This window comes from Spermophilus citellus (genome assembly GCF_964194105.1).
Source record: "Spermophilus citellus genome assembly, chromosome: 10".
Classification (NCBI taxonomy): domain Eukaryota; kingdom Metazoa; phylum Chordata; class Mammalia; order Rodentia; family Sciuridae; genus Spermophilus; species Spermophilus citellus.
Genome location: NC_138197.1, coordinates 68929415 through 68945587, shown reverse-complemented (window position 1 = coordinate 68945587; position 16173 = coordinate 68929415). Strand labels below are relative to the sequence as shown.

The 16173-nt window shown below is 46.6% G+C and overlaps 1 protein-coding gene across 1 annotated transcript; it reads left to right on the top strand.

Annotated features, from left to right (window-relative positions):
• The first annotated feature begins 1656 nt into the window (after nt 1–1656).
• DHH (desert hedgehog signaling molecule) lies at nt 1657–10237 on the top strand. Its single transcript, XM_081310072.1, has 3 exons — nt 1657–2197; nt 4866–5127; nt 5393–10237. The coding sequence occupies exons 1-3, from the start codon at nt 1895–1897 to the stop codon at nt 6016–6018; spliced, it is 1191 nt and encodes a 396-aa protein (XP_081166198.1). The 5' UTR covers nt 1657–1894; the 3' UTR covers nt 6019–10237.
• Nucleotides 10238–16173: the final 5936 nt, after the last annotated feature.

Below are 16173 nucleotides of genomic sequence, written 5' to 3'. Positions count from 1 at the left end.
CCACAACCCCAGCTCTTCACAGGGTTTTGATTCCTACTTCAGAAAAGAACCTAACTTCGATCTTTGTAGAGGCTTTCATTTCCTTGAAATCTCCTTGCTATGTTGGGAATTAGGGACAAAATTTCTGCTTAGATTTTTCACTGTATAACTTGTGGAACAACTGTTCACTTCATAGTCAATATATAGTTGTAACTTCCCCCCCACCCCGATTGAACTCAGAAGCACTATACTACTGAATTATATCCCCATGTATTTAATTTTTTAAATTTTGAGATGGGGTGTCACTAAGTTACCCAGGCTGACCCCAAACTTGTGATCCTCCTGCCTCAGTCTCCCAAGTAGCTAGGATTATAGAAATGCACCACTTTCTTTCCCTCTCCATCTCTATTTATTTATCCTGGTGCCAGGGAGCAAATCCCACCCCCACTTACACACACAGCCTCACATAATGCTAGGCAGGTGCTCTACCACTGAACTACACTCCAACTTCCATGACCGTTTCCTTATAACTGGAAGTCTAATGTCTTGAGGAAGGATTTTGTTTTTCCTAACATACACAAAGTTGGTGTGAGTGCCAGCTATGGAGCTACGTGAGGGAAGGGCGAGTGTGAAATACAAAAAAGTGTAGATTCCACAAATGCTTGCTGAGCACCCTACTAACCACTTAGCCTTGGAATTACATGACAAACAAGTTTGTACTTAAATGCTTTGTCTAGAAGGATACCAGATAATTCTAACAGTTTACTAGCATAACAGTCAATTGCTGCCTCTTACAGGAACATGGGTGGGCAGTATTAGAACATCATGAAAGACTTCCCAGAGGAAGGAATTTATAAATGTTAGAAGTAGGTGAATGAAGTGCCTCTGAGATGAGATCTGAGTGGCTTGAAGTAGAGTCCGGAAGAATCCAGAGGCTACAGAAGTGCCTACCTGGAAGATGAAGGAGGATGATCATTATATTAGTCTTTTACAGAGCAGGACTTTTGATAAGTGTCCCCTGTCCATCAGCAACTTCAAATTGCAATTTATTCATTTGAAAAGAAACTAGAAGGTGCAAAGTTGGAAGTCCTAAACAGAAGTATAAATACCAAACTCTGTTCCTGGTTCTGGGAACACTGGAAGACTATAAAGTTACTAGGGAAAATGGTCCCCTGGGATCCTTGCCTCCCATTCCTGCTTACTGCTGAGTGTGAAGAGAGAAATGGGGGAGGTTTGGAGAGAACCACAGAGAAGGGAGGCTCTGGTTGTATGCCCAAAGGGCTTGGCTGGCCTTGAGCAGAAATTGGAACCCATACTTCCTGGATGACAGCAGAGGGCATGGCCTGCCAGGGTAGGCTTTGGGAGAGCAAAGACCAATTCAAGGATCAGAGGAGAATGGTTCCAAATTTAGGTTTGGAGGTAGAAGGATGCTTATCCAGGCAGCCAAGGACTGTAAAGCTACAAGGATTTCCTAGGCAGGTGTCTGCATGGTTTCCAGGATGGGACACACTTCAGTCGCGAAATGGAACAGTGGTGACCGACTAGATCCCCCGCCCGGGTGGGAGGGGGCGGGACGGTCCTGGCAGGGGGGGGCGGGGCTACTTAAGGCGGAGTCCGAGCATTCTGGCAGCACAGGAGTTGGGCAGCAGAGACTGGCTGGGCTGGCACTCACCCACGACCCCCCTTCCCTGCCATGGTGGTCCACCAGTAGCAGATTCCAGACCACCCCAACCCCCCCCCCCCCGGACCTTTGGGCAGACCCAGCGACAGCCAGGTGCGCAAAGCCACAAGAGCTCTAGCGCAAACTGGGGGCAGCTCTGCCTGCTGTGTTCTCTTATGCTTGTGGAGATGCCCAACTGACAGGAGAGTGAGCGAAGAAAAGAACGCTCCCTCTTGACCCACGCCTGCTGCAGCCATGGCACTGCGGGTCAGTTTGTTGCCCCTGTGCTGCTTGGCACTTTTGGCATTACCTGCCCAGAGCTGTGGGCCGGGCCGGGGACCTGTTGGCAGGCGCCGCTACGTGCGCAAGCAGCTTGTGCCTCTGCTGTACAAGCAATTTGTGCCCAGCGTGCCAGAGCGGACCCTGGGTGCCAGCGGGCCGGCGGAGGGAAAGGTGGCGAGGGGCTCCGAGCGCTTTCGGGATCTCGTGCCCAACTACAACCCAGACATCATCTTCAAGGATGAGGAGAACAGTGGCGCTGACCGCCTGATGACGGAGGTAAGGAGGGCCTCGCCCCACCTGCGCCAGGGCATCCCCAACTTCTGGGAGGGTGAGGCTGCCTTCATCTACAGAGACCTTAGTCTTAAAGAAAAGACCTCCCCCAGTAAATTCCCTTTAAAAAGTAAGAACCTGGCTGGCTGGAGAGTGGTTAGGAGGTATCCCAACAGGGAAAGGCTGGGATGGGAAGGGGGGAGGAGGGATTGACTAGTGAGAGTGAAGCTGGGAGAGGCAGGGAGGGCGGGGAAAGGAGGATGGCGGCAGGCGAGACGGGAAATGGCTGAGGCGTGGACCGGGGGTCAGCCACCGAGCCAGGCAGGAAGGGCTGGGGTGAGCTGGGGGCCAGGAGCTGGCTGGGCAGCAGACAGAAGGCTCTACCCTTAGACTAGCTCCTGACCTGACTGTGCAAAAGCCCTCTGCGCAAAGAGACTGAAGGGGGTTGGGAAAGGGTGGCCAAGGATCAAGTCCCAGGGTATCTACCTGAGGAGGAGCTGGGCAGGAAATGTCTTTGGCGTAGGAGAGGTTTCCTAGAAGCAGGACAAGGCTTTTCTAGGGTCTAGATGACAGTCTTGGTGTAAGAAGCAGTCCTCAGTGAAAAGAACAGGTGGGCTCACCTGAGTATCAAATGTTTGCTGGGTCCCCCAAGCTCAGTTTAGTTCAGAAGCTTTCCTTCAAATTAAATAATTCAATTAAACTACCATTAGTGAGCATCTGCTGTAGACTGATACTGAACTGACCTAGGTGATATGGGCTATGCCTTGGAAGAGAAGGACCACCTCTGGCATGTGATAGTATCAGAACTCAAAGGAAACTTGAAAATCACATTCCTCCAACCTCCCACCCCCACCCCTCACTTTAAATGGGAGAGCTGGGTCCCAGGAGGAAAAGCAGTTTAATCAAAGTCTCACAATTAATTAGTGGCATTGCTGGGACTAGAATTCAGGACTCCTGACTTTAAGTCCTATACACTTTCCATTACACCACCTAATTGTGTATGAAGTGAGAAGGTGGGGGGAGAGGGAGGGGTACGGATTTCCTCTGATTAATTGCCATAGTTTTCCAGGTTACTTTGTTAGGAAAACCTGTCATGGGAAGAAAGCATTTCTACTTGCTCCTGTACTGAAAGCCTTCCTCCTACCCAGAGATTGGGAAGGGTCTATTCCTTTTTTTCCCCTCCTTGGTCATGGAACATTATGGCCCTTTCCTCTGGCTGCCACCTGCAGCAGAGGAGGCAGAACAAGGGACAGGCACAGGAGGGCCTCTGACAGGCCTGGGAACCCCCTCAGTCCTGCTTATCTCCCACACCCTGGCTGCAAAAGGCCTCCATTGAGTTGGCTCTGCACTGGGCTGCTGCCCCCGCAGGTCAGGGCCTCCTTAGGGGACAAAACGACAAGAAGTTGGAAGGAGCTACTGCTTTTCCTGTTCTCTCTCCCTCCACACCCCCAACCCTGCAGTTGCAGAGGTGGAGATGACTAGAGATGGGAGAGTGGGGGTGGATCCCCCTGGCAGTTTAGGAAAAAAACAAGTCTGAGGTGAGGGGTCTGGGAGGGAAGAAGAAAAGGAAACTGTCCTCTGCGCTCCTCCCGCGGTGTCCGTCCTATGGTGCGCGCCAAGGTCTCCAGCTCCCAGACAGGAGAGGCCAAGATAACTGTGGCCTCACTCCCCCAGGTGCAGACTTCCAGCCGCTGTTCCTTTTCCTCCTCTTCAGTCCACCCTGCAGGGGGCCCCCCAGATCCGCGCAAGGGCAGCGCTGAGTATTCTCAGGTGCTACTCCCACGAGCATCTCTGCCCAGAGATTGAGGAGAGATTGAAGCTCTCCAGGCTGGCGGAGCCTTAGCTGGAACTGGGAGGACTGGTCACGCTGGGGGAGGGGACCTGGCGGGCCAGAGCAGGGATGGGAGGCGCGGCTTTCTGCCCTTTCCTCTCTATGAGCCGGGGCGGCTGAAAAGCGCCTTTGTGGCTGGAGCTGCTGAGTCCGCTTCTCCAGGCGCGTTCCCGGCCTCGGCCCGGGATTCTCGTTCAGTTAAGTCATCCTGGAGAATGGCCATTGTACTTCGTGCAGCCCCCGCCACCCAACCCTTTTTCCAGCAGCCTTGATCCTGCACGGCTTCTCTTGGGCACCTCTGTGGGGGGCACCCAGACCACGAAGGGGTTAATGCTAGGGGCTGAAAGGAGGAGGAGGAAGGAAGGAAGGAAGGAAGCGATGCCCAGTGCCAGGGAAGGCCAGGGGAGGCAACGAAACAAAAGATGAATCAGGCGGAGGGAGGGCAGCCAGGGCCTGGGGCAGGGGCCAGGCTCAAACAGGGGCTCCTCTTGGGTAGCCAGGCCCTCCCTAACCAAACTCCACCCGCCCTCTCAACTCAGGTCGGGCCAAGGTCCCGGAACAAGTAGGGGCTAAAGGCAGCCATTTAAAATAGCGGAAGAGCTAGGTATGGGTGCCCGCTCTTAATCTTAGAGGTGACCCCATAGTTCTCCAACGATGCCCTGGCAAGGGAGTGCAGAAAGGCGACTACACCTATTCAGATCCTCACTTGCCCAGAACACTCAAAAACTGGTATGGAATGAACTGGGACCTAAGAACAAGGAATCAACGCTCCTATTCAAATCGTTTCGCCCCAGAGGTAATGATAGTGGTAGTGGGGAGACTGACTCCTTTATTCTCCAACAGCGTTGTAAGGAGCGGGTGAACGCGCTGGCCATTGCAGTGATGAACATGTGGCCTGGAGTGCGCCTACGAGTGACCGAGGGCTGGGATGAGGACGGCCACCACGCTCAGGATTCACTCCACTACGAAGGCCGTGCCTTGGACATTACCACCTCTGACCGCGACCGCAATAAGTATGGTTTGCTGGCGCGCCTGGCAGTGGAAGCCGGCTTCGACTGGGTCTACTACGAGTCCCGCAACCATGTCCACGTGTCTGTCAAAGCTGGTACAGTAGGGGGTGGGTGGTAAGGTCTGCCCAAAGGTGTCCGCAAGAATCTACAATAGCCCTAGGGGAAACCAACTGGGAGTTAGTGTTGTAAACCACCCTTTCACTTCTGCCCAGATTAGGGACTGATCAGTGGGAAATATTGTACTATCCAGAACTGGGTGAGGTCTGCATTGAGCTTGACTCATATTTTTGAGAATCTACCACCGTTCTGGAGCCGCTGGTCTCGATTCAGTCCTATCTTTTTTTTTTTTTTCCCTTGCAGATAACTCACTGGCTGTCCGGGCCGGCGGCTGCTTTCCGGGAAATGCCACCGTGCGCCTGCAGAGCGGCGAGCGGAAGGGGCTGCGGGAACTGCACGGCGGAGACTGGGTGCTGGCGGCGGACGCCACCGGCCGGGTGGTGCCCACGCCGGTGCTGCTCTTCCTGGACCGGGATTTGCAGCGCCGGGCCTCATTTGTGGCTGTGGAGACCGAGAGGCCTCCGCGCAAACTGTTGCTTACGCCCTGGCACCTAGTGTTCGCTGCTCGAGGGCCAGCTCCGGAACCCGGAGACTTTGCACCGGTGTTCGCGCGCCGATTACGCGCTGGGGATTCAGTGCTGGCGCCTGGCGGGGACGCGCTTCGGCCGGCGCGCGTGGCCCGCGTAGCGCGAGAGGAAGCCGTGGGCGTGTTCGCCCCACTTACTGCTCACGGGACCCTGCTAGTCAACGACGTCCTGGCCTCTTGCTACGCTGTTTTGGAGAGTCACCAGTGGGCTCACCGCGCCTTTGCTCCCTTGCGCCTGCTGCACGCGCTGGGGGCGCTGCTCCCCGGTGGTGCAGTCCAGCCCACTGGCATGCACTGGTACTCGCGCTTCCTCTATCGCTTGGCAGAGGAGCTGCTGGGCTGAATGCCCCAGACATAGAAACCTTGATACGCTTGATGAAACCCAATCGTGCTGGCTGAGATGTGGGGATGTGGGCACAGGCGATGCAGATTGGGAGGGTGGGAGGGTAAGGGAGAAAGGGGGCTATATGGAAACTGCCTGCTTTAAGGTCAACTTTCAACAGAAAGGAGGTGATCTTTGGTCCTCAGTAGGTGGGGTTGATGGTGGCACCCTTAATGAGGACTGCTTAGCCTCTTCTTCCCCAGTGCCTTAGCCCCACCCGATAATTTTATTTTATTTACTATTTATAAATTTTAATATAAGGATCTGCTTGCCCAGCCAGCCAAGATGAGGTTGCCGTCGGGCTACAACATAGCTTTAACATTGTCTGACACAGCTAGCCAAATCTGACGTCTCTCATTTTTTCTGCAGGTGGGCTAATAAAGGGAAGACTTTTAGGAGCTTATTGGAAAACATCTCTATTCAGAGGGTAATTTGGGGGGAGAGAGAGAGAGAGAGAGAGAGAGAGAGAGAGAGAAAGAGGAGATCAATCTTATTTCTGTCTCCCCCTCCTTCCTCACAGCATCTTTGGGACCCTATTCCTCTTTTCAGAGCTGTGTCCCAATGCATCAGCAGAAAAGACCAGAAAAGTCATGCAAGTATTTTAGGCTGCTGGGGAAAACTTCAATGTGAAAGGAGAAGACTGGCATTCTTCCCCTGAGGTTGCATACCGACTTCTGTAGAGAACTTTTTCTGTCCTGGGAGTTGGAAAGCCCATGCACCTCCCTTTTCTGTTTAGAGGGGCTCCCCTGTCCATATGGTACTCTTTAAGTATCTCAGTCCCCTATCTTTAGCAGTCCTGGCACCTCCCTCAAGGTCATGAATCAGCCTTGTCCCCATCTTACTGTGGTGGCACTCTCTGAAGGGAGTCTTTCTTTCTTTCTTTCTTTCTTCTTTCTTTCATTCTTTCATTCTTTTTCTTTTTGGGGATGTCTCTGGGCTATCTGATAACCTGTGGGAATCCCTGGCTAAGAACTTACAGTCCACACACAATTATAGGCAAAAGAAAGAAGCTAGAGGAAGAACTGAAATCTTTCCTTACTGCAGGGCTGCAGAGAACAAAATTGGCCTGTGGGTGTGGGCGTGGGTGTGGGTGGACGTGGGTGGACAGCCTCCCCAGGCAAGAGCATGTGCCTATTACAACCTTATCTCAGTTTTCATCACCAGCCCTGGTTGTTGTTTCTATTAGCTTCTTCCATCATTCTTCTTCCTCTTCCATTATTCCTGGGCTCTGACTCTCTGTCCCAGGTATTTTGGGGAGTTCCAACACAGTAAACACCTGGAATCAAAGGAGGCAGGCACCCCTGAGGTAGGAAGGAAAGCTCAGAAAAGGTTGGACTGCTCTGTAAAGGCAGCATCTGAGGGGTAGTCAGGAGTGGTTGATACTTAGGGGTGGGGGTGGAGCCTGCCTATAGCAGCTGTGCTGCTAAATAGATTGGTTTTGAGAATCTGAGCCTCAGAGCCTCTGAGCCCCAAGGGTCCTGCTATGTACCGCCCTCTGGTGACCATTAGGAGAATCTAGGCTTATGCCTGCAAATGGTTCTCTTCTACACCCAAGGAAAAGAACTATATTATATGGATGTGTATACTGGACAAATGTATCTCAGGGCTTGTTAAGCTGCCAGGGGTGAGCCACATGTGTCAGGAGCTTTCCAGAAGCCGTCTTATTTCCATTTAGAAAAGCCCTTCCAAAGAGTGGCACTTTTGCTTCCCTAGTGCATAGTTTAAGCTCTGTGGCTCATGGAAGCTGGAGGGGTAGCAGTCATATTCCCAGAGTAGTCCAGACTCCCTTACACATTGAAATTTCCCCCTCATGTCCCTCACCCTTGTAATCCTTGAGTTTAATAGTCAAGAAGTAAAAGCAAATGGAGTTCCATGTAGTGCTTTAGGAAGGTAACATTTGGCAGTGAAATGTTTACCTTTAGTGTCCTTCCACTCACCAATTCTCTCAATCCACACCAGGTACCTGTTGCCACCCACCCTTTTCCTGATCTCAGAAACATACTCCAAAGCTGTGGACCTTTCTTACTTTCTTTCTAAACCTGGCCTTGTTCATTCTATCAGATTTGGTGTCATTCTTTTATGTCACCCATGTGATGATTAATCTGATAAACTAATTCATCTTTCTGGGTTGGTGGGCTCTTTGTTTTTACTACCCTTCTCAGTTAATGCATGTATCCAAAAGGCTTGCTGAAAATAACACCATAAAACCATAACGATGATTATTCCTATAGTTTTAATAAGTTATACAGGGTGTTCTTTAGAGTTAAGAAACACTTCACTTGCTCTCTCTCTCTCTCAAAAAAAAAAAAAATTATGACCTATTCTTAAGCAAGTTAAGTGCTCCATCTCCAGGAAGCAGGTGGGCATACTCAGCCACCCAACATCTTCCAGTTGCCACACCTCTTTTCATCTAAAAAGTAGGGTAAGACCCTGACTGGGGAGTCAGATAGAACTGAGGATAATGCTACCTCCCTAACAGGATTGTTGATAAGGTTGTACTCGATATGAAATAGACACTCAGCAAATGTTTTCCATTCTTTACATCCATTTCTCACTGCCTTTGCTGCTTTTTGCTGTTTTTCTCCTTACCACTCCACTAAAAAGCATTATCAGTGCAAACTTTTCAGGGTTAAGTTATACCTACACTTGTTTGATTTTATGACACTCCTTTTTTCAGAAGGTGCTGTGTGACAGATTTGGGTTTGTTTTAGAACTAAGGTCTAATTAAAAACAACCTTATTTTGAAAATTTACTGAGCATTTTGCGATAACCCTGGCAAGACCTCTGCCTGCTAGGAAATCAAAATTAGAACCACTGTTTAAAGGTTCAGGTAATCCTTTTAAATTCATTCCTTTTTTTCAAGCAGGGTTTTCAGAACATCAAGAGTGTAGCACTGTGTTAGGCACTCCAAAACAAAAAGATTAACAAACAACTTCTTTCCTAGAAAAGGAGGCATAAAGACATAAAATGTTTAACTACTAAAGCAACATTGTTACTTAATTGGGATTAGTTGGACCAGCAGTAAATGTAACAGTGGTACAGAGAAGGCCTTGTGATGAAAGGAAGGCCTGAATAGAGTATTGATGCTTGTGTAGGTGGACAAGGCTGGAAAGAGCATTCCAGGCACAAGGAACATCATGTGCAAGGGCTTGAAATCTGGGATTAAGATATGTAGCCTGCTGAGAGCAGAAAACTGGGAAGTGTAACAATATATAGCTAATGTTTACTGAGGATTTAATACATGTCAGGCCTTGTTTTAGCACTTTACCCGCATTCTGGTTAATCCTTGCAACTGTCCTCTGAGATGATATTACAGATGAGGAACCTGAGGCAGAGCTTTAATTCACTATCTTGGGTTGGGTACCACAGCCAGAGTGGTAAAATGAAGTAGGAGTATATGGGAAATAAAACTGCTCTGATGGGGGCGCTGGGGATATAGTTCAGTTGCCTCTCATGCACAAGGCCCTGGATTCAATCCCCAGCACCACAAACAAAAACAAAAACTGCTCTGATGGATGGGTCCAACTATGTGGGCCTTAAGCTACTGTTTACTCTTGCTCTTTCCCTTCTTTGAGTCATAATATAAAGTCCTTCTAGCTTTCTAACACTTTTTTCTCTCTCATTTTATTGGCCTTTCTTCCTCCACACAGGATGTCTGACCTCCCACTAGGAGCTATCTGACCATCCAGTTAAGGAAATACATGTGTTGGTTTCTGATAGGAATCCATGGGAGGCTAGCACACCCACACAAAGTATAAGAAGACCCCCAGTTCTTTCTGATTAGAGAAAGAGAAAGGAGGTTTTGTAATGGACTGAATGTTTGTGCACTCCCCCCTTCCTATATTCAAATTTTGAAGACCTCTAAGGAATTAATTCAGGTTAACTGAATTCATAAAGGTGAGGCCTTAATCCTAGGATTAGTGCCCTTTATGAGAAGAGATACCAGAACAGTCAGTGTGTCTGTCTGTCTGTCTGTCTCTCTACACACACACACACACACACACACACACACACATACACATACTCACACACAAAAACACACACACAAAAGGCCATGTGTGAGGACATATGTGAGAAGCCAGCTGTCTGCAAGCCACAGTCAGAAAGCTGCTATCTAGAGCCCTCATAGAAACTGAATCATCTAGAACCTTGACCTTGGACTTCTAGCCCCCAAACTATGAGAAAATAAATACCTGCTAATTAAGCCACCTGGTCTGATATTTTGTTATGATAGCCCAAGATTAAGACAAGCTTCCAGAATTTTTTTGGGGGGGCGGCTAGGAATTAAACCCAGGGGGGTGCTTCACCAATGGGTCACATCCTCAGCTGTTTTTTCTTGGGGGGGGGGTGCTGGGGATTGAACTCAGGTAATGCAACCACTGAGCCACATCTCCAGCACTATTTTGTATTTTATTTAGAGATGGGGGTCTGAGTTGCTTAGCACCTTGCTTTTGCTGAGGCTGGTTTTGAACTTGTGATCCTCCTGCTTCAGCCTCCTGAGCTGCTGGGATTATGCTGCATCCAGCCCCAGCCCTTTTCTCTCTCTCTCCCTCTTTTTTTTTCCATAATTTTTTTTAGTTGTAGCTGGACACAATACCTTTATTTTATTATTTTATTTTTATGTGGTGCTGAGGATCAAACCCAGCACCTCACACATGCTAGGCAAGTGCTCTACCGCTGAGCCACAACCCCAGCCTCTTACCTTTTTTTTTTTTTTTTTTTTTTGTGGTGCTGGGATTGAACCCAGGGCCTTGTGCATAGAAGGCAAGCACTCAACCAACTGAGCTATATCCCCTCCCCCTTACATTTTATTTTGAGACACCGTCTCACTAAGCTGCTTAAGCTAAATTGCTGAAGCTGGTCTTTTTTTTTTTTTTTTTTTTTTAAAGAGAGAGTGAGAGAGGAAAGAGAGAGAGAGAGAGAGAGAGAGAGAGAGAGAGAGAGAGAGAGAGAGAATTTTTAATATTTATTTTTTAGTTCTCGGCAGACACAACATCTTTGTTGGTATGTGGTGCTGAGGATCGAACCCGGGCCGCACGCATGCCAGGCGAGCGCACTACCGCTTGAGCCACATCCCCAGCCCATGAAGCTGGTCTTAAACTCTTGATCTTCCTGCCTCAGCCTCCCAAGCTACTGGGATTATAAGTATGTGCCACCATGCCCAGCTCTGGCTCTGAAATCTTTAAAGGAGGAAGAGTCTAGTGCTAAGATAGGGTCTTTACTTAATGAAAATAATCATCTCTCCTTGAAAAATTAGCATGTCTGATATAAAACTTGACATGTTTATCCCTGACTATGCTTTTATGATCTGTGTTATATTAGAGAAGCTTTTTTCTGAGGCTGGGAGATTGAGGCAGCTGTCTGTGGAAAAGAAAGCTATAGGTAGTTAGGGTCTATTTCTCTGCAGGGGATTTTGTGGCCAATTAGCACACTCAAACCCTCCTCTCCCTGTTATTGTCTCTGTATGGGACTTGGTTGATGTATGTACATGAGAATCTCCAGGAGAGGGGGATCTTTGATTCAATAAGGATTTACTGCATACCTACTATGTGCCATGTGTTATGTTGTATGTGGGAATAGATTAGTAAAAGCAGGTATAGACACAATTCCTTCCCCTCATGTTTCTTACATTCATCTTACAAGACAAGCATAAATTGTTTGAATGTTGTTGAGTGTGGTGAAAGAGATTGATAGAGACATTTAAGCTGATACCTGAAGGAGGAGTCAAGTTGTTCAAGCAGAAAATATGGCATGTGCAAAGGCCTGTATAGTTGAAGAGTATGAATAAGATGAAACTGAGAAGCATCAAGGGGTTCAATCTAGCTAGAGGGAGATGGGATCTATTTAAGGATTTTAAATTTTATTCTGAAGATGAAACCCAATTATAGAATTTGAAGCAGGGGAATAACACTGTGAAGGGAATAAATAAACACATTTTACTATTTTTTATTTTTGGTACCAGGTATTAAACTAAGCCACATCCAAAGACCTTTTAATTTTGAGACAGGGGCTCACTAAGTTGCTTCAGGTCTTTCTAAGTTGCTGCAGCTGGCCTGGAACTTGTGATTCTTCTGCCTCAGCTCCCTGAGCCACTGGTATTACAGCTGTAAGCCACTATGCCCAGTGAACAGGAGTTTTTGGATAGTCTTTATCCCAAAGCAGATTGGTTCTCATCTCACTTTCCACCTTAGGAAATGCTCCCTCTCCCATATACAATGTGCTATGGGAGCAGATGAGACAGTATAGGGAAACTGGAGCAGATCAGGGTAGGATAGAATAGGATGAGAAATGCAATATAATTGAAGCCAATATACCTCACCCTGGCTTTGCTTCTCTCAGAAACGTAAACCCAAATTGTCTCTCAGCTTTTCTTATTGGGACCACATAATCTGAGAACACAGTTGCCTGATTTCTTACCAGAACTTGAGACTCTGCCATTTTCTTTTGCTTTCCAGTGATCGTTTGAGCAGAGTCTTGGTTTACCTTGGAACTGATGGCCACAAGCTGAGGCAGACTTATTACCCTGAGATGAGAGCCAGGTCTGGGCTGAATACTGAATATTGCAGCTGCCCCAGGAACAGCTGGTTAAGCCCTCAGCAGCTGCAGCAGTTGGGATTCCATCCAATATTTGAACTGGGATTAAAACCATTTCCTCCACACATAGCCCTTCCTTGTTCTAATCCATAGCTTGTCTGCAGTCATCTCATAGAATCTTTGAGAACAGATATAACAGATATCTTTTCTTACTAAAGTGGAGTCACCCACCTTCTTCTGGATGCAGTAAGCCCAAAGCACACAGCCTCATTTCCCTCATTTTTTCTATCCTTCCATAAACTGGTCAGGATGGAGTATTCTTGAATTGTATGATATTCTGTAAAAACTATTAGAATTGTTTAAAGATGGAGGGACTTCTTTGGTGTCGTGAGGTGGTAGATTTCCTTTATCTTTCAAGAACTCTACAAGGCTTTCAAACTCTTGGGAGTGTTTTGGGGAGGATCAAGAATCATACTAGTGGCCAGGATTGGTAGCACCCACCAGTAATTCCAGGGGCTCAGAGGCTCCTGGATTGCAAGTTCAAAGCCAGCCTTAGCAATTTAGTAGGCCCCAAGTAACTCAGTGAGATGCTGTCTCAATATAAAAAATAAAAAGGGCTTGGGATGTGACTCAGTGGTTAAGCACCCCTGAGTTCAATCCCTAGTCAAAAGAAAAAAAGAATCATATAAGTGATTGTTACTTTCACACTCACTGCTTTTCACTGAACCTACAGTTAAAAACAATAGGACTGTATTTTCTGTTTGATTCTTACTCATCAGTTATGTAACCTTGAGGAAATGTTGTGTGAGATGCCAGAAGCCATAATGAAGTGCTCTCCAGAGGATGAGAAAAGAGGAGGTGCTCAAGACTTAAGGCAAATTAGGGCTAACACTCTAGCTCAGTGGCAGTTTTGCATAGTACCTGTGAGGCACCGGGTTGGATCCTCAGTACCATATAAAAGTAAATAAAATAAGGGCATGCTGTCCATTACAACTACAAAATGAATTTAAAAAATTGGTCATAGGGCTGGGGATGTGGCTTCGATCCTCAGCACCACATACAAACAAAGATGTTGTGTCTGCCGAAAACTAAAAAATAAATATTAAAATTCTCTCTCTCTTTAAAAAATAATAATAATAATAATAAAAATAAATCCTATCTCTTCCTTTCTACTTTAAAAAAAATTGGTCATAAAAAAAGACTTAAGGCAAATTAATACATGAAGGGACAGGACAGCTCCTCCAGATCCAGAGACTTGACTCCAACAAACAGTTACCAAACCCTGCAAGTACTAATAGGCCTGTACCATGCTAAGGATTTGTGATATTTTTCTTTTATTTTTAATTTTGTTGTTGTTGTTGTTGTTGTTGGGGCTGGGATTGTGGCTCAGCTGTAGAGCGCTCGCCTAGCACAGGCGGGACCCGGGTTCAATCCTCAGCACCACATAAAAATAAAGGCATTGTGTTAATTTTTTTGTGTGTGTTGTAGATGGACTGAATGCCTTTATTTTATCTGTTTATTTTTATGTGGTGCTGAGGATCAAACCCAGTGCCTCCCACATTCTAGGCAAGCGCTCTGCCACTGAGCTACAGCCCCATCCCTCTCTTTTTTTTTTTTTTCCTTTTGGTACTAAGGATTAAACCCAGGGGCACTTTACTGCTGGGCTACATCCCCAGCCCTTTTTAATTTTGATTTTGGGGCAGGGTATCACTAAATTGCTGATACTGGCATAACATTTTTATCCTTTTGCCTCAGCCTCCTTAGTAACTAGGATTATAGGCATGTGCCACCATGCCTGGCTCCCACCTGAATTTTAACACATAGTCCACACTCAGAAAATGCTCCAAATACAGAGTCCACTCTGTATTTCCAGATAAATCTGTTTTCACTCTTCCCTTAGAATTTTTCTTTTTCCCTAGCACCTTTTCAATTACCTTATCAAAACTTCTCTTTTTTTCCTCTCTCTCTTTCTCATACACACACACACTCTCTCTCTCTCTTTCTCTCTCTCTGTCTTTTTCTGTCATTAAGAAGGTTTCTTCCTCTATGCGTCTAACTTCCACTGTGATGTGAGAATGTAATTTTGCCTTCTAATCTTTCATTCAACAATTTCCCCTACTATGTCTTTCATGGCACACTCAAATGGGGGAATTGAGGAGACTATAATGAATGGGCTATTCATAAAGTTGTGGACAGGGTGAAGAGGTACCAACAAGAGTGGTGAAGCATTCTGAGTGGCATCAGTGGGAGCCATTACTACCCCTAGGACTGAGAAAGGTGGGATATGAAAACCTAGAGAATACTGTAATTAACCACAGCTGTTGGATGAAGGAGAGAATCTGTGGTCTCTGGAAGAGGAGCATAGCCACGTCTAGAGTGGTTCAGCCAAACACGGTGATGCATGCCTCTAATCCCAACTACTCAGAAGGCTAAGGCAGGAGGATCAAAAGTGTGAGGCCAGGCCAGGTAACTTATGAGAACTTATCTCAAAACAAAAAAATAAAAAAGCTGGGGATGTAGCTCAGTGGTAGGTCACCATGGGATAAATCCCTAGCAACACACAGACACAGACACATAGACACACACACACACACACACACACACACACACACACACACACACTAAGCAAGAATACAGACCAAAATGTAAGTCTAAGTCTTTAGATTAGAAAGGAAAGTGAGAGGGAGCATCTGAAAGTAACTTATTAGCTAATTTAGACATAAGAAACAGCATGTTTGCATTTTATCTAATTCAACATCAGTACCTAATTTTTATTTTATTTTTAATATTTTTTTTTAAAGAGAGAGTGAGAGGGGGGGGGAGAGAGAGAGAGAGAGAGAATTTTTAATATTTATTTTTTAGTTCTCGGCGGACACAACATCTTTGTTTGTATGTGGTGCTGAGGATTGAACCCGGGTCGCACGCACGCCAGGCGAGCGCGCTACCGCTTGAGCCACATCCCCAGCCCATTTTTAATATATTTTAAAATTTGTTCTAATTAGTTATATATGACAGTAGAATGCATTTTGATACATCATATATAAATGGAGTACAACTTCTCATTCATCTTGTTGTACATGATGTAGAGTTACACAGGTCATGTAATCACATATGCACATAGGGTAATAATGTCCGATTTGTTCTACTATCATTCCTACCCTCATGCCCCACTCCCCTCCCTTCATTCCTCTCTTTCTAGCCTAAAATATCTCTATTCTTCTTCTGCCATTGTGAATTAGCAGCTGCATATCAGAGAAAACATTCAGCCTTTGGTTCTTTGGGATTGGCTTATTTTGCTTAGCATAATATTCTCCAGTTTCATCCATTTACTGGCAAATGCCATAATTTCATTCTTTTTTAAGGCTGAGTAATATTCCATTGTGTATATATACACCACAATTTCATTATCCATTCATCTGTTGAAGGGCACCTAGCTTGGTTCCATAGTCTAGGTATTGTGAATTGAGCTGCTATAAATATTGATGTGGCTGGATCACTATATAGTATGCTGATTTTAAGTTCTTTGGATATAAACCTACAAGTGGGATGACTGGGTCAAATGGTGGCTCCATTCCAAGTTTT

Bases quoted from the DNA above. Each gene is read 5' to 3' on its own strand.
- DHH (XM_081310072.1), top strand. From the start codon at position 1,895: ATGGCACTGCGGGTCAGTTTGTTGCCCCTGTGCTGCTTGGCACTTTTG. The intron at 2,198-4,865 runs GTAAGGAGGGCC...ATTCTCCAACAG, and splicing joins CTGACCGCCTGATGACGGAG to CGTTGTAAGGAGCGGGTGAA. The intron at 5,128-5,392 runs GTACAGTAGGGG...TTTCCCTTGCAG, and splicing joins CCACGTGTCTGTCAAAGCTG to ATAACTCACTGGCTGTCCGG.